Raw genomic sequence first — 26,482 nt, forward strand, 5'->3', positions numbered from 1 at the left:
TCGTTTCTCTCCCCTCCTTCCCCTTCGTTCCTCTTTCCTCCTTCCCCTCCCCTTCGTTTCTCTCTCCTCCCCCTTCGTTTCTCTCTCCTCCTTCTCCTTCCCCTTCCCCTTGTCCTTCCCCTTCCATAGACCACCGCGCAGCACAACCACGAACCACCGCCGCCACTACGCAACCACGAACCAACAAAATACGGTTTTTTATGTCAAATTCGACCATGAAAACCCTAGATCTAGAGTTTTCATGGTCGAATTTGACCTTTAAAACCCAAATTCAAGCCAAATTAGGGGTTTTGATAGAATTCAAGGTGAGTATTCTTATTCACTTTCTCTTATTTTTTTCGGCATTTTTACTTTTTTTTCGTCTTTTTTCGTTTTTTTTTTCTTCTGATTTTTCTATATTTTCGTGTTTTATTTTTTTTTCCGCCTTTTTCTGGTTTTTTTTTTCTTCTGATTTTTCATTTTTTTCGTGTTTTATTTTTTTTTGCCTTTTTTCGTTTTTTTCTTCTCATATTTCGTGTTCTTAAATTTTTTTTTTTCGGATTTATTCGTTTTTACTTTTCTCTGATTTTTCTTTTTTTCTTTTTTTTTTAATTCTGATTTTGTATTTGATTTTGGATTTTGAATTTGTTTTTTTTTGGAATGTGGTTTAGGTGGGTGGGTAGATCGGGGTTTTCGTGGTGGGTGGGGATCTGGGTTGTGGTGGGCTGGTGGTGGGGGTGGGCTGGTGGTGGGGGTGGGCTGGTGGGTGGGGCTCTGGGTTATGGTGGCAGGGGGTGGGCTGGTGGTGGGGTTGGTGGGTGGGGCTTTTTTTTATTGTTTTCTATTAAATTTTCCGACGGAATTTCCGTCGGAAATTTCCGATGGACTTTCCGGTACCGGAGAAACCTCTTCGGACGAAAAAATTCCATCGGAATTCCGTCGTAATAGTGTTTTCCGACGAAATTTCCGACGAAAATGGCTATTTTTCCGACAAAATGATCTCCAACAACGTGTTCCGACGGAATTCCGTCATTCCGTCGGAAATAGCCCTTTCCGACGGATTTACAAGGTTTACCGACGGAATTTTTCCGTCGTAAATAAGGTGTTTTCTAGTAGTGATGTGCCATCATACTTTTGCCTTGGATCTAATATAGAAGCAAAAATATAATCATAGGAATAGTAGTGTAATATTTACGCCATTTTTCCTCCATTGATGGAAGATATCCATTATAATCGTATTGTAATCAGTGTTCATCGAAAAGTTGTGCAAGTAAACATGCATTGCCAAGAAAAGAATGAGCACAAGGATTATAAACAGAAGAAAAACAACGTGTCATACTATATAATAATTGTAAAAACTGCATATATTTTTCACAATTTGACCAATCATCATCTAGTAAAGCAAATTGTGGAAATTTTTTATTATAAAAAATTTTTAATGGACCCTTGTACTCGATTGCCCTACTCAACATTTCATAGGTGGAGTTCTACCTAGTTGCACAATCTGTTGGTATTTTAATAGCCTTTATCCTTTGTTTCCTACAAAAAGCTTTCAATTCCTGAAATCTCATGTTAGAACTGTTAATAGACATAATAACATTCCTAATTTTATGATAAAATGGACCAATTGCTCGTGTTCCATCCTTCAGACACAAATTAAGAACATGACAAATGCATCTAATATGAAGTGCATCTCCATCGAAGTTGCATTATCAAAAGTCATAGACATGATTTTGGGCCTAAGATTATATGCATCAATAGCTTGCATTAAATGATGAGCAATATTCAGACCGGTGTGGGGGTATTCAAGCATTTTAAAATGGATAATGCGTTTTTGTAATAACCAATCAGTAACCAACCAATGACAAGTCACACACAGATATCCGTAACCATTATCCCATGCATCAGCAGTCAAAGAAACTCTACAAGTAAGATTACTTAATTCATCGTATAACTTCAATTTGTACTCTAGAAAAGATTTCATGGCAGCCAAACAGTTTTTCTAGAGATTTTTTTGTGTTGGGGTTGTAGTGCTCGGTTAATGTAATTGTTAAAGGGATCATTTTCGGCAAAAAGAAAAGGTTGTTCGGCATGTACTAACATTCTCCCAAGTTCATCTCTATCTCTCTGATAATTGTAAGTGAAGTCATGTGGATGGAATTGAGAAATTTTGGGCTGAGTTGGATCACTAGATGGACCACCACATTTTTTTATATGTCTACTAAGGTGTCCCGTCCTTCCCTTGGTTTCGGCCGAGTAAATTTTGTTACATGTCTTACACTTGGCTTTGGTTCCATCTTTACTTAATTGAAAATATCCCCAAACATTACTCTTTCGGTTGGTATTGACAAGTTCCTCTACGGTACACGATTCTAATGTGTTTGGAATTTGGGTGGATTGTTCACTTGACCCGGTGACATTTATTTAGCTACATTGGGTACTTTGATAAAAAGGTTCATGTTGTGAGCCGTATAAATCAGGTGAGAATTGGTTTTGTTGAAATCTCGAACTAGACATAGTCCAAGGAGACATATTGCCAAACTGTTCGAATCCTCCCATGGTTTGGGGATAGAAGGGGGTGGAAGTGTTCGGATTGGGCATGTTGGTGGGGCATTGAAGTGTTTGGATTTGGTGATTCACTACTAGTACTAGTACGTTCTGACTTGGCTTTCCTAGAGGAGGAAGAAGAGTTCGGGTTTGATGTCATGATTAATAATAATAACAATAATAATAATACAAATAATAATAACAATAATAATAATACAAATAATAATAACAATAATAAATAATAATAATACAAATAATAATAACAATAACAATAATAATAACAACAATAATAATAATAATAACAAGAACAATAATAATAGTGAAAAGAACAACAACAACAACAACAACAATAATAATAAGAAGAAGAAGAACAACAACAACAACAACAACAATAAATTAAAGAAACGTTGAGTTAGATCTTACAACGACGCTTCAATTGCTTTCTGCTAATTAATTTTCCGAACTTATAATTTTTTTTTTTAATTCATAATTGAGAGAATTAGAGAATTAAAGATTATATGAGATTTTTTTTTTTTTGAGAAGTAAAGATTATAAGAGAGTATGAATTAGAGAATAAGATATTTGAAAATAGATGAGTTGATGAATTGTGGAAAAAAATGGAAGAAGAAGTGAAGTATTTATAGGTATTAGGAAGCTGAAAGTACCGTTAATATAGCCGTTTGTGGCCGTTGGAAGAAAGTAGCCGTTTATGGCCGGATAATGGACCGTGCCTGGCCGTGCCGCATGCCGTGCTCACGGGCCAAATGACCGACCATGTCATGCCGATTTCTGAAAATTTTGTTCACGGCATGGCCCACGGCCCACTGCTGGGCCACCGTGCCGTGCCATGCCTATGGAGGGCTCATGCCGGGCCGGGCCACCACCGTGCCGGCCTGCGCCCACCTCTACTCTGCCTCATATTCAGAATGTAAGTTCCCTTTTCTGAAGTTAGCTATCAGAATATATGGTGACTAAAGTAAAGTTGTTTGGTTGATTAAAGTTAGTTTTCACGACGTTAATTTTGTCCGAACCCTCTCTCTCTCTCTAGTAATCTCTGTGAATAGCTAGCTTAAACATGACACTGGCAATTGGTCCGAGGAATGCTGTTGCTTTTCTTTAAGTTTATTGCATAACAGATTACTTGGGAGCTATATCTTAGCTGAAGGGTGTCTGAAATTTAGGTTATTGTTTGGGATCATCTCTACTGAATGTAGCTGTAGGCCTCATTAAATCCTCTACCAGTGTAGTTGGCTCTTAGTTAGTAGGGTACATACCATGAACATCGAAACCCGTCTGACAAGAAGCAGCAATGCTAAGATCAGTTGAGTGAGGATATGCTGTTTTTTGGGAGGAAAGGCAGGAAAATTGTGGGTGCACCGTGCACAAACTATTGCAAAGCTTCTACGGAGCACCTAACTTATTTACTACTCGTATCAATCTAGGTTGTACAAGTACGGGTAGGAAAAGAACACTTCTTACTACCATTATATAAGAAAGCTACTCTTTCTATGTTTTTTTTTTTTTTTTAATCAGTCAAATCTCTTACTTAAATATCTTGTTTGAATAAAAATTCAAATTAGAAATATTAATTAATCCTACTTATTATATTAATCTTTGAAGCCAATGGAACTCTAAAATCCAAACATATACTTGATTGTGGATATGATTAAGTAATCAGTACAACTACGAAGTATAGTGATGCTGTTTCTTGTGTTTGATGGGTCATGCGTGATTATAGAAAATATAGTGATGCTGTTTCTTGTAGAACGGGGTTTTGCTCTTTGGCTTCTAGAGGGGGATGGCAAAGGCCGCCTGCAAGGAAGGTGAGCATCAATACTGATGCTGCTGTGATGAAAGGTGAAGGTGCTGGTCTGGGTGCTGCTGTGCGCGGGAAATGATGGGCAACTGATTGCAGTGGCTGTTAGCAGTGTGAAGTTTGATGGTCAGGTTGCTATGGCTGAATGGGTCTGCTACTTGCACAACAACTTGGATATGAGCACGTTGAGCTAGAATGTGACGCGCTAGAAGTCGTGTAAGCAATCAGTACTGGGAAGCAGGGGAAAGCTCCTATTAACCTCATCTTTGACGATATTGGACTGCTGGGAAGTTCTTTTGCTTCTCAGCAGTTCCAATATCTCGTACATTATAAATTTCTCGCTAGTAATGAATAGCTAAACATCCACGAATGTTGATTTTGATTTCTCTTCCATATATTCAGCCAATCAATTTGTAATCCCAAAAAAATTATTCTATCACAGCTAATTTTTAATTTATGGTTGTGACATCAAAAGTCGTACATACGAAGTATCTGATTTTGAAAGTTGACTACTAAAAATCAATAAACCAACAAGGCGACAACAAATAATTCTTTCGAATTGATTACCAGGCAAGGGGAGTTAAAAATAAATAAATAAATAAATAAAAATAAATAAATAAATAAATAAAAGTAAAATAAAATAAGCAAACAAATCTAATTCTATAGCACAATTGTTCAAATAAACTTGCAAAAACAATTGTTCTAATATCAACATTTGAACAGCTAATTGATAACTTTTCGGCCAATTCAGTGAGAAAATTAGATTACAATGTAGAAAAAAAATAAATATCAGATCAGTACAACTTCTACAACAATGTCTTGTCTTTGGCAGCAGCACAAAGATGGAGAAATTAGTTCTACTCATCCACCATAATACACAATAAAATTAAAATAGAGCTTCTTAGGGCGAAATGCTCAAACGAAAGCTACAGAATCATCCTTGTTCGAGACCTAGCAACTACCATCACACTGACCTATTGGGGGTAAGAACAGGGTTATAAGTGTAAATGGCAACCCTAGCCTGTTATTTTCGTTACTTAATACTTTTCAGTGACATCATCCTATACACAGTTCAGCTCCAGATCAAGAGACAGAATGGATGGCCAGTGCTCTGAGACACGTGTTCTTCTTAAGTAGTCGGCAACCTCTGCAATTTCATGATGTGACGTGATGCCCAGATTCCATTTTCTTCTGATGTCAACCGGCAGGTTCAAAATTGTGTTCTCTACACACAGACCCAATATATGCAACTGAATCGTACACAACATAAAGAAGGTCCTAACTAAATTTACAGCAAAAGCTTCTGTACTTGTAGTTCAGATCTTCACCCAATACTCCTGCGAATCCTCTATCAACATCTTGACTCCAGCTTGGGTTGCAATCCTCTATGCATTCCAAACATCATTGTCTACTGGAACGTCAATGAAAAATAATTGTTAGTTTGCATTTAAATTATGTTCGCCACAGAATACAAACATAGGCATGATAGGTCATCTTTATTTTAAATTTTTGCCTTACAGGGTGAAATATGAAAGGAAAGAAGATTGCATGAGATCAGCATTAGATGGCAGCATTCTTCATTACTACTGTAAGACAATGGAGTGGTAAGCGAATGAGTCCATTTAGCATATACAAGTCGAAATTATTTACAGGTTTCCCCTTCACACATAATGCATGGGATAATCAGCAAGATGAGAAGTTGAGAACAATGATTGTGGTGAAAAGGTGGAGGGGTACAGAGGTGAAGAAAGAAATGAAGTGAGACAGGAGTCATGGGACAAAGAATGAATGTGATGGAGATTACTTCTCATTTTTCAATCAATTTCTCCAGAAATAATCTTCATAGCTAACTCCAAGGAATCCTTGGGACTATCTAAACGTACAAAACGACTGAAATAAGAATAAGACAAGACATGAGAAGCTACCGAATTGTCACGCGGCAAGATACTATTTGCAAGATTCTGATCAATAGATATTGGAAGCTCTTGCATCTGGCCAAGTTTTCCTGAAAGCTCTTTCATGCTGCAGTAGATCAAAGTTTGCAATTACAAAACCAGAAGGAAACATGGCAATTTTACTTTAATGATTAAGAAAAAAGGCGAACAATACATACTCATTCAGGATGGCATTGATATTGTTAATGTTGTCTCTAGTACGACAAAAGAGATCAATGTTATCCTGCAACTGAACACAAAGATTTGTTTAAAACAAACAAACAAACAAAAAAAAAAAAGCTACCAACCAAATAAAAAGAGGACAATATTGAGGAGCTATATCAACTATTAAAAGAACCCAAAAGAGGTGTTCACATGAAGGAGGCCGACCAAAGTACGATACCAGTGTACCACATTAATTATTATGTTATTCAGATTCAAATGGCAACACTCCAGACAACAAAAACACCTCAGGTATCTCATGAACATTATACAAAATTACAAAGTGGCAACCAAGTGGAAGTGGCAAGTACCCGTTACAGTGTCTTTGAGGACTTTGACAACTAAAGAGGAATTTAATATAATTTAATATCATTGCAGTTTGGCTAAATACACAAAAAGCAAGACTTGAGAAAAATATGAAGTTGGCAATTTGGCGTTATATAGTAATTACCACTAATAGTTAAGTAAATCAGTGGAACCCAAACCTTACAGGATCAGAAAATTCATACTCCCTCATTAGAATTATTACATATTTCATTTTGCACAAAATTCAAGAATAGTTGTTAAATATAAATAAAAATTTAAGTTATTACTATTAGAGGGGGAGGAGTGGGGGGGGGGGTAAAAGAAATTGTGAAGAGATAAATAAGTAAGAGAACAAGGGTGGACAAACAAAACTAGGCAATTGCAAATTATTTTGAGATATTTAGAAATAGGAAACCATGAAGCTTCAAAAAGGATGCAGAGGGTAGACATTTATAATTTGCAGGTGAGGCACTTATTAGGGTCATTTCTGGGGAAGAGTAATAAATTTTGGAGATTTTCAGTTGTAATTATAAGACTCATGGCCAAATCACTCCATATTATTTGTATGTACTATTATTCAGTTGCCTCTAACAAAGCTCCCAACTAGGTTGCTGGAGGAAGGAGGAAACTGGAAACCTACATTCTTGGGCATAGCAGAATGGCTGGCTGTTACTTTTGAATATATCCAACAATCAAGACTCAGATTATTTCTCACCTGGCATAAAACACATAGAACAAACTAGACAGGTAGTTTAACCCACTTGTTAAATGAGAAATGGAGTCCGCATAAATTTGAGAATCCCTCCCTTCCATGTTACTAGTCAAGCATCGTAGAAAGAAAAGGCAAGAAAGAGAAAGCGTAATTTGATACACCATCTTTCACCCCTTCTGCTTACTTTCTCCCGGTCAACTTTTAGATTTGTAAAAGTTTCAAATACTTTGGTAAATGAGTAATAGGTCTTAACAACTATTTTGAGACAAGTTGAAATAGGAAACTCGATATCTCACATAGGAGTATTTTCTTTTAATGCCAAAGTTGAGAACATATATAGGACAGAAGGGTAGTACTTAACATTTCCAAAGCAAACAAGATAGATGCAGATAAATCTGTTTGTAAAATCTGAGTTCACAATAAACAAAAAAAAAAAAAAAAAAAAAAAAAAAAAACAAAACAAAACAAAACAAAACAAAACCTTCCACATTTTTATTCCAGTCAGAAGAAGCTCACCTTCAGCAATGATATATTACTGTTAATATGATTTAAGGCTTGAATATTCTGCTCCAATAGATGCTTAGCTTTCCCGGTCAACACTGTTAACAATTAAAATCCAAAAAGAGATTAATAGGAGCAAAATGCCAATTGCATATAGTAAACAAGTGTGTACTTGACCAACTACCAAGACCTTTATCAAATTACAACTTAAACCGAACATAGGATATATATTGTCTAAACCAGTGTGTCAATTAATTTTGAGTTTTATTTTTACAGCTCCAAAAGTGAAACTTCATCAAGGAGATAATCTTATAATGCCTCAAACTGGCTTCTAGATATGATCTACACGGAGATCTCATTTTACCTTTGGTTCTAGACTCCACATTTATAACAGAAAACTTGGAATTTTGCTATGTTTTGAGCAGAAAAAGTCCTTCAGATATGGAAACTATATTTGCACAAAAGCCCGCACATGAGAATATGATACGTATTGGCATCAACGTTTCAGAAAATTCCTTCAGATATGGACAACATTTTTTCCAAGGTTCAAGGAGACAGCCACTAAACTTGGAAAGAAATGTCAAAAGCATATGAAGCATGTCAAGGAGCAAAGCTATGATGATAAAGTTGATGGAAAATTGCCATATGTACATACATCAATGCAAACAGACATAGACACTTTCTCTAACATAATAAACATAGAAAGACTTTTTTTTTTTTTTTGACAGGGACATAGAAAGACTTTCTTTCAAATAGTATGCTTCATAAAAAATAAGTGTTACACATCATGTCCGATTTTATAATTGTTGAAAGACAGACCTTGGCATTTTACACGCTGATTATGATCCATCTGATTCGGCTGAAAAGAATATGGAGTCATGTTCATGTTAGATATTGACGGTGATGGTAAATTAGTCTTTGAAGATGATTCCACGAATTTATCCTGGGAAAGTACGAAGGAAATCATTAGATAACCAATCATTAACACAAAATTTCAAACTTGCAACAGAAATACATAGGTGGCCTTACAACATGTTCACAGTTCACCAAGCATGATTTATACAGTACTAGCATACTGTCTCCTAAGAGGCAGATAAAATGTATGAAAGAAAATTCTACTATGTAGTGCATTACTTGATAAGCAAGCCATTCTTGCATTTCATTGGTTTTTACAAGCTTTGGAAAAATAATCACCAACAGCATAGAGAAGTAAACATACAAATAAAATAAAACATTAAAAAAAAATTAAAAAATTAAAAAAGAGAGAGAGAGAGAGAGAGAGAGAGAGATCAGAGGAAGTAACAAACACATTCACATTAAAGCATGAAGTGCACTTAATAAGTTTATTTATTGGAAAACCCAAACGGACGTTAACCCGCATGTCCACAACACTTATCAGCCTACTTCAAACAAGAGAATAAACCATGGAGGAAATGCATACAGCTTCATACAAACATCGTCAAACATACCTTTCTGTAATTTCCCTTCCTTCCTAAGTGTGATTCTTCTTGTTTTCTCCGCTTTCTCTGTGGAAATGCAAGGAATTTATTTGTCAGAACCAAATGCATATCTAGTTAAATAGTTTATATAAATGATATACTCTACTAAAAACTACTATATAAGACTATTTAGCATTCCATCAGCTGAAAGCACAATAAAATAACGATCTTCATAATGACAACTTGACAAGTAGATGTATTTCCCACAGGGGTACAATTAGGGTTCTGGTTACCCTTTAATTTTGAGGAATCCTAATAGTGACCTATGTTTTTGCTTCTTATATGTGGTAGCCAGGTTTATGGAGAGGAGGGGATAAGAAAGAAAGAAGAATCTAGAGATCAGGGAAACTAAGTGAGATATCACATGCACAATGAAGGAGAATGAATTAAGGGGGTGCCAGTTGAAATTGGTTACACAGTATGGGCCTATAGCGACAGGGGCTCAAATAAATCCCATTTAAAAGTACAAAGAGCTTTAGGTGGTAAGAATCATTGTTTGACACTAAAGCAACGCAGTAGCTGGGAATCTGGGATCTTAAAGCTGGATTTACTTTTAAACTAATTTGTCCACCAACTTAGATATAGAGGTTTCCATCAATCTTTGGTAGCGTACAAACAACTACAAATCTATGGGCACTCTTGTGAGTCACTACCTCTGTCACATTTTAGTGCACATATGCATCAAACTAATAGGCACGCCTTCAACACTATAGTGTCCCAACAAGATAATCGTCAGAAGAAATGAAAATGTACTGCTCACAAAAGTGTCATATAGAGAAGGTTACACTAGTGAAACAAATAAGCACAGAGTTGAGGACCTCTGGAAAGAAGGATGAACTGCTCCACTTTACCAGAGAATCTGATAAACCCCAATGGCATTAGCAACAATGTTCTAAGTCGGACCAAATTATATTATTTATGGGGAGATCAGGAAAATAAAAATACCCAAAACTTTCCACCTGATTTAACATCATTTAAATATAACCCCTACCCACTGAGGTGTGAAATAGGGAAGATGGTTGGAAATAGTGTTATACTTAATAATGACATCAAATTGGAGACATATCTAATGAGACACTTGCCTTTCGCAAACTAAATCAAAGGTGATACTGAAATCTCATTCTTCGAATATATGGTGTGGAATTTATCCTCGCATCACACATAATAAACATCCACATCCACCCAGAACAGTGGATTACCTTAATTGTGGTACCCTTCAATTACTCCCCAATATCTTCTCATTTGGGGCAAGGGATAACTCTGATATGATCTTCTGCATTTCACCATGGCCCTATGAAGTTTTGCATCAATAATTACAACAAATAAGGCCAGAAACGAAAGTTTGTTATACAACTAAGGCACTAGAAGCCTTAATCTGCTAGGCTCTGTTAAGGAGCAAAAAAGTGGAGCCACTGACTTCTGTGTGGGAAAGTTTCCATTACAATATCATTTTATTTTAAAGAAAAGTTTCTTCAGCACTTCAGCAGACTTCTTAAGTGATATTCCTGATATGTAACGGCAATAATTTTCGTAGAGAAATGCGTTATGAAATACTAGTGGAAAGAGCTGGTGGTAGCTATTGTACAACAACCTATCATAATGAATAAGGGATCATGGCAACATCACAAGGAAAAAGAAGAGCAGGTTGGTCTACTTGTATTTTTACTTTACATGTCACAAAGATCTTCACTTGAAGATTATTAGCTATATATGAAACTAAGTCTATACAAAGATTGTTTCATTGCCCTATACTTCCCCGATTATCCACTCCAAAATAAACCATATGTAAATGGAAAGAAAAAACAGGAATATCGACTACCAATCCTGTAATCTCAGCTCAGATATTTAAGTGACAACCTAATCATATTCCCATTGAAGTTGATATTAGATAACCATCTATTGCTAAAAGTAGACAAAGCTTGTAGATTTCATTATAATGTAAACTTACAAGGATGGGAGAGAAGATAGTAATTAAGCAAAAATTGAACAGCTTACCGTCATCCACCGACATCTGAGAGCAACATCACGTACAGTTTTGTCTCGCAAAAGAGCTGCAATTTTGATGTACTTCAAGATACTAGGCTCATCCTTATACCTGACAATCACATATTACAAGTAGGGCAGTAAGGTTAATACTAAATTTTTGCCAACTTAGATATAATGGGAAGTATAAGGGCATAGAATAGCAATGATAGGCTCATAGCATAAATGACTATATTGAGGGCATAACTTTGGAGATCACATTGAGGGGGCGTATGTCAGTAATGGAACGTACAACAGTTCAAAGATAAGGAAGGGGAATCAGGAAAGATATTAAAAAAGAAAATTAACTAATGTAGTTAGTTAAGGAGTGGCATCATATTCCCTCTCAAGATATTTGGTTCCTCACCAAAATAAAGATTAAGTCATTTTCGGAATCTTCTACCCTTATAGTTATCATGGCCAATGTGAATGCTTCAATTCCCTCACAATTCCACTCCCACCTCATCTCACACTACCCACAATGCCGCGATCCCTAGTTCTTCACTTTATACCTGAGACACATTTCCTCTAGCACCCAAAAAAGATTCTCTTGTAGATTGTAATGCCTATGGGAGGGCAAGGGAATAGAAAAACCTCCTATGATGAGTACAAGGCTACATGCTGCATAATCAGCAAAAGGCATTACAACATCTCAACCAACTACGTAGATTAAAATTTAGTAATGAGAGTTCTCTTTCCTTTTCTTAAGGACCCCCAGACGAAATGGTCCCTATTCCCTAATATTCAAGTTTCCCTAACAAACTCATTCTGACAAGGAATAGACGTAGCAAAACAATAAGGCTAACCGAAAGAACATTTGAGAAGTAATAAACATGCATAGATTTGTTAAAGACAATCAAGATGTTGACAAACTTCGCAGATGAAGTTAGGTATGCATGTCTTCACTAGCAATCTTCTACTTCTATACTTCACGGCAAATGATTACTGTAGCAGGGCAACAGAAACTTCTTTTCAACTAGATAGAAGACATTATACTAATATAGTTTGACAGTTTACTTTACACATTTCTAAAAATTTGGGAATATTAACATAGCAAATATGTTTAAGTTGAGTCATAATCCACAAAGATACTTCATATATACGTGAAAGTGTAGGTTTAACTACCAAACATAGCCTAAAGAATAGAGTACTAACTTGACAAGGCCATCTTCCAATTTGTACTGCTCTTCCTCTGTCCACTCAACAGCGAGGCCAGCATCGTGCTTTAGCCCAGGCACCGAATCCAAAAGAAGAGTACCAGATGAACTGCCAACAGGAGTTGTGGTGGGACTGCTACTACTAATGATGCTAGAATTGTCGCAAAACATTAGATTTCCATTACTATTATTCATCCCATAATAGTTACCAATCGGGATCATCTCCGACGTGCTATTTACTGCCCCCGACTGAAACGATATAGCATGTCGATGCAAACTAGCAGCTATGGCGTCTTCCTGATGAAAGCTTGTATTAGACTCTGCTGCCATCTCTACTGGCTCCAATCACAAAATTCACAAAGAACTACGCCCGCAAAAGAATCGTACTTTCAAATGTCACATACTCACATTGCGTGAACTCTACACCTAGAAATCAGAATCAAATCATAAAAAGCACTTTTAAGTCTATAACAACACATAAATAATTAAAGAAACTCAAAGGAAAAAAAAAACATAAAATTCAGCTCAAAACTTCAAATAACCTCATCTAGAATCACTAGGAGCAAACTTTAACTAAACAAAAAATTAATTATAGCACAAAAATTAATTACCTTAATCTAATTAGTAATTAGATACCAATAACAGCTGTAACTTGCTAAAAATAAATCAAACTGAAAAATTACGAGAAACCCACAAAAATTAGGAAAGAAGAAGAGATAATAATCAAAACCCAGTAAAAATTTACAAATTCCCAGAAAACCCCAGAAGCAGCTCAAAGTAGAAATCAAAGGGAAGCAAGAAAATTCCAAAAAAAAAAAAATCTCAACAAAAAGTACTAATCAAAGAAACAAGAAAACCCTAATAAAGAATCAATAGTAGAGAGAGAAGATACCTCTAGAAAAATTGAAAAGGGTGAAAATAGTAAGAGCCCTAATTGAAGAGGGTTTATGAGATATCTTTTTTATCTTCCTGGAAAAATTAAAATACCCACAAAACAAAACAAAAAACCCAAGCACCACCAACGCTACTACTTTAAAGTGTGTTGCTTTATTGTGAATTGAGGAGAGAGAATGGAGAAAGAAGGGTATCTGCCAATGGGAAGGCGAAGAAGGGGGGCAAAAAGGTGGGTGGGGGAAGAGAGAGAAAGAGAGAGTGAATGTATGCGTTGGTGTGTGAGAAAATTATGAATTTAATTTTCCAGGTTTTGTTGTAGTGTGTTGTTGCAGATCTTGGAATTCAGCAACAGTGAGAATCCCAATAAGGCAGCATTTGATGCCAATTATTGTGGAGCCTCACACCCCTCGCCTTTTTCTCTCTCCTCCCCTTTAGCTACGATCCGATTGAACCGGCATCTTTCACAAGTATACGATGTTATTGAACCAACATCTATTACGAGTATACTAATTCAAGTCATAATCTGAAGTACCATCGAAAAGAGAAAGACAATTTTCGGCCTGAAAAAATAAGCGATTTCTCTAAATAATGCTAAAAGATGTCAATATTTCTGAAATATGGAGTACCATCCATGTTAGCAATCAATAGCAAACTAAACCACTGATTAACATATCAAACTGCGCGCTAATTTAGCGAATAATTTTTAACTTTATTAAAAGTTAATGGGTTATGGTTAACTACCAATATGTCTCTAAAATCTCACCTCTCACGCCATTTACATGAAAAAGTCACTGATTAGGTTAACCGTTTTGCCTTTCACTAAAATGTCAAATCAAGTAGCGTTTTAATGATAAACCATTAAAATTCTAAACAAAATTATGTTAGTGTAGACAATATGTAGTGACATCATTGTAAATGTAGTGTAGTTGAACCCTTTAAGCATTACTCAATATATGAATTGCTCTAAAAAAATAAGTATTTATAATTTATTTTACGACTTTAAGATCATAAGTGATATCTCTTATCACTAGACTAAGTACTACCCTATAATTAGGTATATTACTCGTAGAACATTGAAATTATGTTTGTGTGATTTCTTTTATATTTTGTGTTGTGTTGTGTGTTTTTTTTTATTTTTTATTTTTTTTATTTTGCACTGTGTTTTTGACATGCTTTTTTTTTTTTATGTCCTTTCCACCCTTCTTTCCCAACCATTTTGCAACTTGCAAGGAAAAGAAGAAACAATGCTCAAAAAGAAATGAAAAGGAACAATGAAAGTGCGCCAAGAGGTGTGTGCATAACTACTATTATATACACATGCACTCTACATTTTTTTATTTAGTTGTACAAAGTAGTAGAAATCCATTACTTTCTTTGTTCATATCAGTTCATAACTAATTAATTATATTTAGCCTTTAGGCTATAAAATAAGGATTTATTGTACTTGTATTAGTTTTTGTTTTCTAGAGTAAGATGAAGTTAATCAAAGGGAAATAAATATCTCGGATTGTGCTTGGTAAGACTCAACCTTATGTTTTCGCATGGTAGTTATAAATTTGATCAACTACCCTAAAGGCCTAAACTCTCTTCTTTCTCTTAGTTATTGCATTGGTATTTCAAAGTGAAGAATTATAATGCACTAATAAATTTATGCACGGTGTTTTGGTCCACTGAATAAAAAGAGTTTAATTTTTATGATATAAAAAATAAAATAAAATAAAAATAATAAAAAATGGGCTAACATCGATCTGAATGGAAGCGAACAATTTTACTATACAAGTAATTAGCTCATATTGCAGTAAAGCTCTTATATGACTATCACAAGATTTGTACCGTGATTGATAAACTTTGGTGGCAATGAAGATAATGACATATGAGTAGTTCATGCAGCTTCAAACCTAACTTTAAAAAGTTTAGCTAGAATATAAATTCTAAAAACATCAATTTGTACATTTAATATGTGTCACAAGCACATTGATTCAATGACAAAAAACACTAGGATTATAATTAATTCTACAACTTGTTCGAACTCTATCAATAATGGATTGCACATTAGAATATATGACTCATGTATATTAATAATAGATATCCAAATTCAATGGTGTTTTATCACTCTTTTTGTCACTATCTTTGAAGAAACATAATTAGCAATTAATTCTAAATCAAGACAAAAAAAAATTCATTCATAGTTTCATATACTATCATGATTTTTCATTCTGTCGCTATTAAAAAATGACAAGTTTTTCTTCAAACCTATTTTCAAATATAAGAAAATACAAAAAGAAAGTTTTAGAATCATAACATGTTAATAATAATAAAAAATAAAAAATAAAAAAATAACACTTGATTTTGTGTTAAATTCACAAAGTTATACTCCGTACCATTTTAAGAAATATATTTAATTTTTTTATGTACTCCAAGAACTGTAAATATATTCATATCCGAAAAAAAAAAGTTTAGATGATTTCAAACCTTTCTTATTTTTAGAATTTGCCAAAAAAAAAAAAATTCCAATTTAGTTATGTTCTATAATTATTTACAGCTAACATCTATGCATCATCAATAATTCTCACTCACTCCCCATCCTAAACTTGAGTGCAGTAATGATTAATTTCGCACTATTGTATCAATCAAACAATGTACTCTGGAAAAAGAAGAAGTTTTATCTCTGATAACTCCATAATATCCACAAGCACAAGTCTTTGCAGAGGAAAAAGAAGATCAGAGCATCACTTTATAAAACAAGAATTGACATATCTAAGAATGCTTCACATAATAGTACATAACATTCAACCTATTTTCGTCGGTTTTTATTCCAGTCACTTATAGGCTTATAGCCCAATGTCAATCAGACATCCTGCCAGCTGCGGAACCTTTGAACGGACAAAGCTATATGTTATAGATTCTATCAGCAAGCAAACATAATTTCAGCACAGAAGCACAACAGCAAATTTACAAAAGCATATCAGAGAATTTACAGCTGATATTGCTCCTACCCCAGAAGAAAAGTCCTATTTGTTGCAGATTAAGTGTAAGAAAAACCAAGAGCATGTCTACTGCACCAAAAAAGGTCAAGAAGCTGGCAACAGCCGACTGCGAGCACGAGCTCTCTCAAGTGCCTGTTGTCTCTTGGCTTCCATTAGTGATTTTTGATCTTCTGTAATCTGAGTAGGGTTGGAGCTGCCAGCTCCTACACCTGATGATTGATCTGAATTCTTCATTGGTTTGTCACCCACAGCAGCAACTCTTTCAAGAGCCTTCAATCTCTTGGCTTCCATCAGTGATTTTTGTTCTTCTGTAATCTCAATAGGATTGGAATTTCCACCATCACCTAATGATTGATCTCTTTGTTTGATTGAACTGTCACTTGGTGGCAGATCAGCATTTATGGTGTTAGATTTCCTAGATATGGATGTTTCCTGTTGCAAAACAAGCATCAGTAAGAAAAAAATTTAGGCACTCCGGCCAAAATAAATAAGAAAAAGGTTGACACAGGTCTATTTATGATCAATTTATCAATTTATTGGCTCCAATGTATCCCTCAATTAACTTCCTTGAGCCTCAATAATTATTCCATTCTATTGCTTGCATTAGATCTAATTTTGACAAGTTCATCATGCCAAATAGCCAGTTCCTTTCTAAATTGTCAATCACGAGTCTAGAAGAAGAAATGCTTTTCCTTTTCCAATTTCTATACTGAAGAAAAACGGTATCATTGAATTATGCTTTTCAGAAAACAAACAAAATAAACTCAACCAAGAGTCTGAGACCCTGGTAGAGGTTTGGAACTTACTTCAACAGTCTTGTCATATATTTCATTGAGCATGTCTACATGCATGTCATCATCATCATTCCCATTGAAAGGCATGTCATGCATCTCATCAGCATTCATCCCATTAAAAGTCAGGTCATGCATCTCATCAGCATCATTTCCATTGAAAGGTAAGTCCTCTTGGCCGTGAGTAGGCTCGCTCACATTTAGGACATCTGAAAGAATTGGATGGAAACAAGCATGTGAAGAACTGAAATCCATATAGAAATTTCTAAGTGCAGATGTACACAAATGTCACTGATTGATTATGAGTTAAATATTCAACTTCAAACGTTATATATAGCTGCCTTAGAGTTGATTTCTCTTCGAACCTTAAAAACTGTAACTCAAGTCCTACTTCAGCAGTGAGGGGGTTTCCTTTTGAGGTGCACCTCAATGTTCAAACTTCAGCCAAGACAGATACACAGCTTAGAGAACATATATAAATATGTGATCAAAGTTCATCTTTATGGCAAAAGGGTCCTTAGCTCATTGTTTAAGGAAAGAAATTCCTACATATTCCCTAACATTACATATCAAAAGATTTTTTGTGAAGAAAACTTAAAACAGATATATGATGGTACAGCAAAATGCTAATAAAAATAGCCAAATTTCAACTGACTGGCTAACAAGGGTAACCTCAACCCCTTCAGCTATGTTTGGATTAGAGAATTTGAATGGAGGGGAAGAAAGAGTGAAGTATTAGTTTTCTTATGAAAAGAATTTAGAATCCATTTTGTTTTCCAAAGGAAAGACTTGGAGGGAAACGCAAATCTACTTCTCACTTCCCCCTCTCCTCCCTTTCCCATCCCCCCAACATTGCTATGAATGCTATCCAGACACACTTAATCTCATCATGTCAATCAATCATACTTGTATTAAAAGGAAAAAAGTTCAAAAACCTTCCTACTATCTTGTAAGAATACCAGCTTCCATGTTATGACTTCAAGAGAGCCAAGTAGAATAGGGCCCTAGCATAATGACCTTTCATATCACAATTAAAAAGGCCAATAACTTTAATCAGGCAGTCAGTTTCTTCACCATATTCGGATGGGCAGAACATGAACCTGCCAGTTAACAAAACTACTGCTCAGTGCTCACAATAATATCCCTTCCCATCATTTTTATTAAAATTTTAGGGGTTGGAGGTACATCAGAAAGAAAACAAAGCCCATGATTTTGGAGAAAGGCTGCCAATTAATTTCATGCTTCAATCCCTTGAGCACCCCCCCAATATTCAATTAGTTAACAACCATTTCAGGCCAAATTTAGAAAATGCAGCCCAGGCTTGGCCCATGGCCTACAAGGTGGCTTTGTGTAGGGCCAGGTCTTCCTGCTTAATAAACTGAGCCGCTGCTCACTCTAACCATGTTAAGGTTCATACCTTTATTCAGAATTTCATTCTAAGCCATATTGGTCATCATTGTCTGTGGGTAAAAAAGATAATAATAAGCAAAGGCTCATTTCAGGAGCTCTCTCAAATTCTAAGCCAGGTTGATGGGACAAACAGAGATTGAAAAGCATAAAGACGAACCTAAGATGGACCGAAAAATAATGTTAAACCTTAGATCATCATAACTAAAGTAGATCTGACTAATATTGGGTTCCCGTCTCTCAAAAGATAAGAGCAGAAACCAGACTATAGACTTATATTATGTCATTTATCCATTCAAAACCATTGTAAAACCAACTTGATATGACTGATAGCAACATATAAATTAAATACAAAATGATAAATTGTTCTTTTCTGGCACACAATAACCTCATTGAACCTCTTATTTGTTTTCTTCAACATGTCCACATTTTCTACCAATAAATAATAATTATAATTCTCCTTGTAAGCATTAAGGAATAAGATTAACAGTAGCTCAATCTTCAAAACAGTGACAAGTAAGCACATAAGACAAGTATTTCAAGTATATTACTCCGGATATATGCATAGCAAATTAGAATACCTTCTTTATCATACGAGATCTCATTTTCAGTAACTGTCTCGTTCAGTTTCGTGGGATCCCCTCCATTAGCAACTCTTTCTTTTAACTCGGCAATGCATGTCTAGGAACAGCATATCGAAGAGATCAGTATCAAAAAGTAGACAAAGAAAAGGAGAATTCACTCTAGTACCCTGAGATTTTGCCATTTACACAATGATAACATAGTTTAAATCACAAAGTAGATTAAAATGATGACAACCAAGAGGCAAAAAATTCTAGTGAGTGCAAAACAGAGAAGCAAGAGAGACTGCCAGGGTGTTATCACTTATGCATGCTCCCTATATATGAATATAGGAAAAAAAATGACTCAGCTTTTGCTTATTTGAAAACAATGGTCCGAACTCCTAATCCCCTTTGAAGTGTTTATTACAAAGAGAAAAATCACAGAATTATATTGATATTCAAATAGTCAAGTGACATTCACCAAAACACCACTCTAGATCAGGCAGCTTAGTGATAAGGAACAGCAATGAAAACAAAATACATTTTAATCAGCACTGTTATTGTTTACCAAAAGCACAAATCTGGGAATTTGAATTGAGGAAACTTAAGATCATATTTTAAAAAGTAGTATTAATAATAATATTAAGAAAAAAAACACTTGCCAAAAGAAGAGTCAAACTACATAGAGAGATAATAGCAAACATTTAAGAATGCTAGAAGAATTAATCGTAAGAAAAGAAAATCTACCTTCACTCGTTTTGAAGATCCAGCTTCCTCTACCTTGTGTATGAACTGAGCAAATGGAAAGTATGGAAGTAATTGCGCATGCCATTCAGCATACATACGAAGTAGATTCCTCAGATCATTAACCTGTAGTAGATAAAATTAACAATGATCACAAATTCACAATACATCAAATGGTTAATAACATGTTCATCCATTATTTTGTACTGCATAGTCCATATGTAAATTATAATTACAAAAAATAGAAGGCTCATTTGAGCAGTTTTTACTTCAATTGAGTCAAATGACTTCTATAAAGTTCAGACTGTACATTATATTCAATTTTTGAAAATATGTTGAAACTTTCTTACACGGGTGCTTGGGGCTTGGACATGGGTACATGTCAAACTTGGCTATTTTGCAAAAATAAAAAAAAATAAAAAAAAAAATGCCATGCCATTTCAATTACTGAAGCTCTGTTCACTTTTATTAGCCTGCGAAAGCCGTGCACACGGCCATATATGAATTAATTTCGAATCATACCAATCAAATAGTAGATTTTACAACCTGTTCACTACCCACATCCCAATCCACAACCCGGCTCGAACCTCTTCACAAGATCTTTCACCATAACAACCACCATTCTAAAATAATTTACCATCTCCACCCTTCACTAAAAGGGCGTTTTCAAAAGCTAAAAAAAGTGCAACTAATTGTCAAATGAACAAATGCACCATTTTTCCAAATTCATCCTCAATTCAATCAAACAATTAGCAGAAAACAAAAAAGGAATCAAATTTTACCTCATGGCCCCGGCCTCTGTACTTGAAATTACGAGGAAAATAGCGGAGAATGTACCCAAGACCTTTCTCAGAAAGCAGTAACTCCGGGGTAAGCTTAGGCCGAGTTCGAGGCGCTTTCTTCGGCTTCGAAGCAGAAGCAGTAGGCTTCAATTGGAAGCTACTGCTGCTGCCATTACCACCATCGCCGAACTTTGAGAAATTATTGGAGGATTTTGGGTAAGAAGAAGTTGAATTGACATTAGGGTTAGGGTTAGGGTTAGAAGGACAGTCGCGAGACCAGTGGCCAGGTCGGCCGCACTTGTAGCATCCCGTCGGAACTGCGGCACCGCCGCCGGCGTCGCTCATAATCGTAGGTTGGTGATGAAATAACAGATCTGATATTTGAGATTGGGGATTTGAGTTCTTCTACTATCTAATTCTATATAAAGGTTCTTCGTTTTGGCGGGTAAAATGGGAGGGAAATTTTTATTTTCGTTTCGAGTCAAATACCAACTACAGTTTTCATTATTGAATTCAAACTACAAGTACGGAATTAATTAATATGTCCTTGTTCTCAAATTTTTTTAAGTCTGATTTGGTCTCAATTTTTCTAATTTAGTCTGATTTGATTGGATTAATTAATTCGACTGAACTTTTTATTTTTGTTTCGAATCAAATACCAAGTAACAAAGTACATTTGCCATCAACCATGAGTATTATATTGCCTAATCGATTATCTAATTTTATTTCTTATTTGGATGATCTGTTCTCAATTTTTTGAGAGAAGGTAGGTTGTACCATTAGACATATGCAACACTAATATTGCTCGATCTAATCACGGTTAACCAACATGTTAACTAATCGATTACGATAAATTGGATCGGATTTTGCTGTTATAACTAAATCTAATTTTACACTACTTTTTTTTCCAATAAGGTGTGCTTAGATAAAGCATATTTTCTTTATTTTATTTTTCTAGAACTTTACTTGAACCATGTATTTGAGGATTTTTTTTTTTTTTTGAGATATATGCATAACATTTCAATCAACATTAATTTCAAATGAATTTTTAATATTTATTTATAAAGTATATTGGTTTACTATTGGTAGAAATTATATTAACTGCAAGGACACTCACTAGTTGGTTTATTAGAAATGATCTATTCAATATTACATACAGTACAAATATTCATAAGTCGGATGAAGATAAACTCATAAATCCCCAACAAAACAACATTAATAAATCACTAGGAAGACATTTCTTAGCACGTCACTAATTCTCAATGAAAGAACCTGATAAGATTTACAAATCTTCACCTAAATCCTAATGGTTCTGTTACACACCAACAATTTTTGGTATCAACAGTATATATATTTATATTAACTTTGGAATTGAGTTTACATAGGAATACATGTAGCTTAGCTACGACTCCAACTTGCAACGACAGAAAAGGCAGCAACGTCAATTTGACAGATAGAGCACAGAACAAGAAAACAAGGCAAAACAGGTTCTTGATCTGGAGAAGCAGAATCATGGTGTAGATGCACACTCCCATATCTTAATTGTTCCTTCATCGCTTGCTGAGGCAAGCAACGGTTTTTCCTGCATGACAATAGTGCATCAATCCATGCGAAGAATATCAATAATTGGGCATGTAAATTATACTTTATTGCCCGCCCATCAGATGGGGTCTCATAACCCCAAAGAAAATTATTAACAAAGAGGATGCAATAACAGCAGCCAATCAACTATGATGATGTCGCACCATCTGAAACCTGCACTCTTATCCCCCTTCCATGACCGATCATGGGAAGGTCCCACAAACTTTAGAAATTAAGCATACAGGATCACAAAGATGGTAAAAGGGATGGCCCAATGTCCAAGGTAAGGCTACGCTCTTACATCCAGCTTAGATATTGGCACTCTCATAATGCATGCCAGTTATACCTCAAATGTGCTTTTAGTGGACATTTTCCTAACATATCTAATCAGATAGGTGTGGATTGCCCAATCTGCTATTGCATACTGTAATTTGTAAGTTTGGAACCCTTTGCATACAATGTTGGAAGCATATGTGTTTTTAAAGCTACAAAGAAACAAGTACGAAGGAGACGTCATGTTGAGGCATAAAGTCTACAAATTTACTGATTGGTTAACCCCCCCGCCCCCCTCTCTTCCCCAAACCTCCCAAACATCAAAGAGCAGTACACAAGCTTCCAAAAGAAAAACACACCCCACGACCACACGGTGGCTAGGACTGAAGGCCATGGCCAACATGTGGAAAGCAAAAAAGGACACGAGGTTTATGTGGTTCGGTCAATAAAACCTAATCCAAAGGTAGGGAACATGGGAGCTTTTCTTAACCTCTAATGGTGGAATAACAAGAGGATTACAAGGAGTCTCTTTAATGTGGCTCAATTTGATGATCACCCAATGATTCCCTTTATAACATGATGAAACCCTAATAACAGCATAAATGATTCCACAAGAATCAACCTTATAGCTGTCTTGAGCAAGCCATGAAAATTGAAAAGTGGGACAAAATTACTCACTTTAGCAAGCCATAAAAAGTGACAGGGGCATTACAGCCATACTAACCCAAACAGTAACAAAGTGCAACGAACCCAGAGGCTCAGCCACGTGGCATAATTACATATGCGAGGAAGGGCAAGAAAGGACACAGATAGCTATTAGGAGAAGAGGAGGTAGTGGAGCAGCAAAATGTCAGTGAGCAACAACAACAGCAAATGACTGCTGCAGGGGGGTTAGGCGTATCCTAGGCAGCTTTTGTCAGATTGTAATTTTGGCTGTTTATGTATTTATAAAAAGGGGAAGATGGGTAGGGCTGAGTAGCTTGTTGGATGTATTGGCATTGTGAGACTAGTGACCTAAAGTCACCCTTTTGAGTGTAGTGGCCTTAAGCTACCACCTTTGTAAGAAAGTTCTGATCTTTGAATGAAAAAAGTAGTCTCCTTGCTTTCATCAGCTTGATTTTTTTTTATTACTTTCATTCAATCTTTTTGCTTGGTTCTGTAGTTTGTTACACCAAGTACTCAACCTATACCTAACATCTGTTCCCACCTCAACAGTCAAACCTCCCCCTCCCCCCCCCTCCATAAAAATAGGGAAACCCAACCCCACTTAATCAGTTTGCCAGATTTGTACTAACATGTTAGCCATTTATAGTAAAAAAAAAAGTTTCTTACCGTAGGACTCCATTGTACAAAATTCACATCCATTTCATGAGCCTTTTCTTTCTTTGATAGTAGTTTGTACATGGGGCCATCTACCTGAGCAGTGGCGGACCCACGTGTAGTCATAGTGGGTCCGCGGACCACCTATTATTTTATAAAAAAAAAAAACACTATGTATTAAGGATTTAGCTTGCAGCCTAGTGGTTTTTTTCCCATCCTACCACTCATGAGACGTGGGTTCAAATCCCATTACTCACAATTTTTTTTTTTTTTTGCTTTAGAATGAAAACATAAGTCAGAACCCCAATTCCCCCAAATTAAAACCCTAAGTCCCAAACTCACCTAAATCGAAATCCCCAAACTCCAGCAACCCCGTCGTCGTTCACCGCCTCACCGGCCGTTTTTCTTGCTCCTTCTCACCGTCGCGGCGTCCTATTAGCGGCGTTGAGGCGTAGCGTGAGAAGACTGAGAACAGAGCATCGTGAGACTTAGTTCAGTCCACTGCCCGCAACCGCAGCAAAACCACTGGCCAGCAACCCCGTCGCCGACCTCGCCAGCAACTTCAGTCGTCTGTCCCGGCGTCCCGCAACCGCGGCAAGGCTCTGCTCAGGCGTGAGTGTGAGGTCTTCATTCCGTACTCCGTGAATTCAATTTTGTTTTGAGGTTAGTTTTAAACTTTTAATTTACATAATTACATTGCAAATTGATTAGATTCTATATCAAATCATCAGTTTAAATGTTTAATTATCAAAATTATCAGATTATATGTATATCACGATTCACGAATTTACTGTATGAGTTGTTTTTTTTTTTTTTTGGTGAAATTTCTTGATTTTATTAGAGCTTGATTATTTGTATGACTTTATTAGAGCTTGAATCTTATGACTTGATTATCGTCACTTGATTATCTGTATGATTTTATTAGAGGTTGAATGTTGTGATTTGTGAATGTGAGTTGTGGCCGATATTTGACCATTTGAGCCCTATTATTTTATAGTATTATTTCTGTTTAATTGATAAATGATAATAGTTGTCCAACTTGCTTATTAGATATTGAGAATGGTGATTGCTAATTTGGAGATTTGGGGTTGAAGGATGGATTGAAATTGAGGTTAATGAGCGTTCTTTTGATAATATTATTAGTTTTATTAACTTTGAGAGAACCCTACCTTCTTGTATGATTTATCTAATTCAACATTTAACTTCAATTTCAGAATGAAAAGAAAAACAACTCGAGATATTTCAAGTTTTTTTACTAAAAAAGTGCGTACTCTAAATCCTCCTCCTCCACAAAATGATACTCCTCCTCCACAAAATGATACTCCTCCTCCACAAAATGATTTACCCTTTCAAGAAAGTGAACCAAGTTCTCCTTTACATCATGCTAGTGAACAACATTCTTCCCCATCTCACAATTTCCCTCAAAATGAAGATGGGCAATCTTTTCCCCAAGGTGGTTCGGATCCTAGTGCTCAAATTGGTGAAGGAAGGTTAAGTGCACTTGATATTATTAATCTTCCACAAGACCCCGGGAAAAGAAGAAGGATGTGTGATTTTCATCCCGATGATAGGGATTTAGTGCGGAGAACATACATTCAAAGAAAGCCATGTCAACCTAAAGATCATGCGTTTCCTCAAACACTTTTTGGGCCGAAAAAACGTCGATTTAATGTTAATTGGTTTGATACTTGGCCAACATGGCTTGAGTATAGTGTTGAGAAAGATGCTGCCTTTTGTTTCATTTGCTATCTATTTAAGGATGGTAACACAGCGGGAGTGGATGCTTTTGTTAATGGAGGTTTCAGACGTTGGAATAGAAGAGACACAATTGTAAAGCATGTTGGTGGACACAAGAGTGCTCACAATAATGCTGTGATTGCTATGAACTTTTTCATGAATCAAATGAGTAGCATTGCCACCGCTTTATCAAAACAAACAGCGAAAACCATGAGTGCCTATCGTAAGAGATTAGAAGCTTCAATTGAAACCATTAAATGGCTATTGTTCCAAGGGTTGCCTTTTCGTGGTCATGATGAAAAGGAAAGTTCATTGTCTAGAGGTAACTTTCTTTCGTTATTAACTCTTCTTTCAAACCATGATCTTGAGTATTCCAAAGTTGTTTTTAAAATGGCCCCTGGTAATTGTCAACTTACTTCTCCAAGTGTCCAAAAAGATATAATCAATGCTTGTGCTAAAGAAACAACTAAAGCAATATTGGAAGAACTTGATGGTGGATTTTTTGCTATTCTTGCTGATGAATCTGCCGATGTTTCCGTTAAGGAACAAATGACACTTTGTTTGAGATTTGTTAATAAAAAGGGGGAAGTGTGTGAGTGTTTTCTTGGTATTGTGCATGTTCCTGATACTAGTTCTTTGACTCTCAAAGCTGCTATTAGTCATTACTCATGGAACACTCTTTAACTTTCTCTCAAGTTCGAGGTCAAG

The 26,482-nt window shown here is 35.7% G+C and overlaps 3 protein-coding genes across 5 annotated transcripts; 1 reads left to right on the forward strand and 2 right to left on the reverse strand.

The window, feature by feature from the left end:
• Nucleotides 1-5,022: 5,022 nt before the first annotated feature.
• Nucleotides 5,023-14,004, reverse strand: LOC110691940. Of its 3 annotated transcripts, XR_002505362.1 has the most exons (10): nucleotides 13,588-14,004; nucleotides 12,694-13,121; nucleotides 11,512-11,611; nucleotides 9,487-9,543; nucleotides 8,837-8,960; nucleotides 8,033-8,115; nucleotides 6,456-6,526; nucleotides 6,268-6,364; nucleotides 5,861-5,928; nucleotides 5,023-5,753 (listed from the first exon to the last, which is right to left on the reverse strand). XR_002505362.1 is itself a non-coding variant. In XM_021868920.1 (9 exons), the coding sequence occupies exons 2-9, from the start codon at nucleotides 13,023-13,025 to the stop codon at nucleotides 5,694-5,696; spliced, it is 921 nt and encodes a 306-aa protein (XP_021724612.1). In that variant the 5' UTR covers nucleotides 13,026-13,121; nucleotides 13,588-14,004; the 3' UTR covers nucleotides 5,023-5,693. The 3 variants fall into 3 exon arrangements, 2 of the variants coding, with proteins under 2 accessions (XP_021724612.1, XP_021724613.1); XM_021868920.1 differs by lacking the exon at nucleotides 5,861-5,928 and having other exon boundaries at nucleotides 5,023-5,750; XM_021868921.1 differs by lacking the exon at nucleotides 5,861-5,928 and having other exon boundaries at nucleotides 13,588-14,003.
• A 1,706-nt stretch (nucleotides 14,005-15,710) lies between these two features.
• Nucleotides 15,711-21,499, reverse strand: LOC110691941 (TIMELESS-interacting protein-like). The gene is made up of 5 exons (XM_021868922.1): nucleotides 20,864-21,499; nucleotides 20,085-20,207; nucleotides 19,356-19,455; nucleotides 17,383-17,576; nucleotides 15,711-17,008 (listed from the first exon to the last, which is right to left on the reverse strand). The coding sequence occupies exons 1-5, from the start codon at nucleotides 21,206-21,208 to the stop codon at nucleotides 16,661-16,663; spliced, it is 1,110 nt and encodes a 369-aa protein (XP_021724614.1). The 5' UTR covers nucleotides 21,209-21,499; the 3' UTR covers nucleotides 15,711-16,660.
• A 4,083-nt stretch (nucleotides 21,500-25,582) lies between these two features.
• LOC110692036 (zinc finger MYM-type protein 1-like) lies at nucleotides 25,583-26,458 on the forward strand. The gene has a single exon (XM_021869029.1). It carries the CDS (start codon nucleotides 25,583-25,585, stop codon nucleotides 26,456-26,458), a length of 876 nt encoding a protein of 291 aa, XP_021724721.1.
• Nucleotides 26,459-26,482: the final 24 nt, after the last annotated feature.

The sequence above is a fragment of the Chenopodium quinoa genome, unplaced genomic scaffold (assembly GCF_001683475.1).
Source record: "Chenopodium quinoa cultivar QQ74 unplaced genomic scaffold, ASM168347v1, whole genome shotgun sequence".
NCBI classification, from domain to species: Eukaryota; Viridiplantae; Streptophyta; class Magnoliopsida; order Caryophyllales; family Amaranthaceae; genus Chenopodium; species Chenopodium quinoa.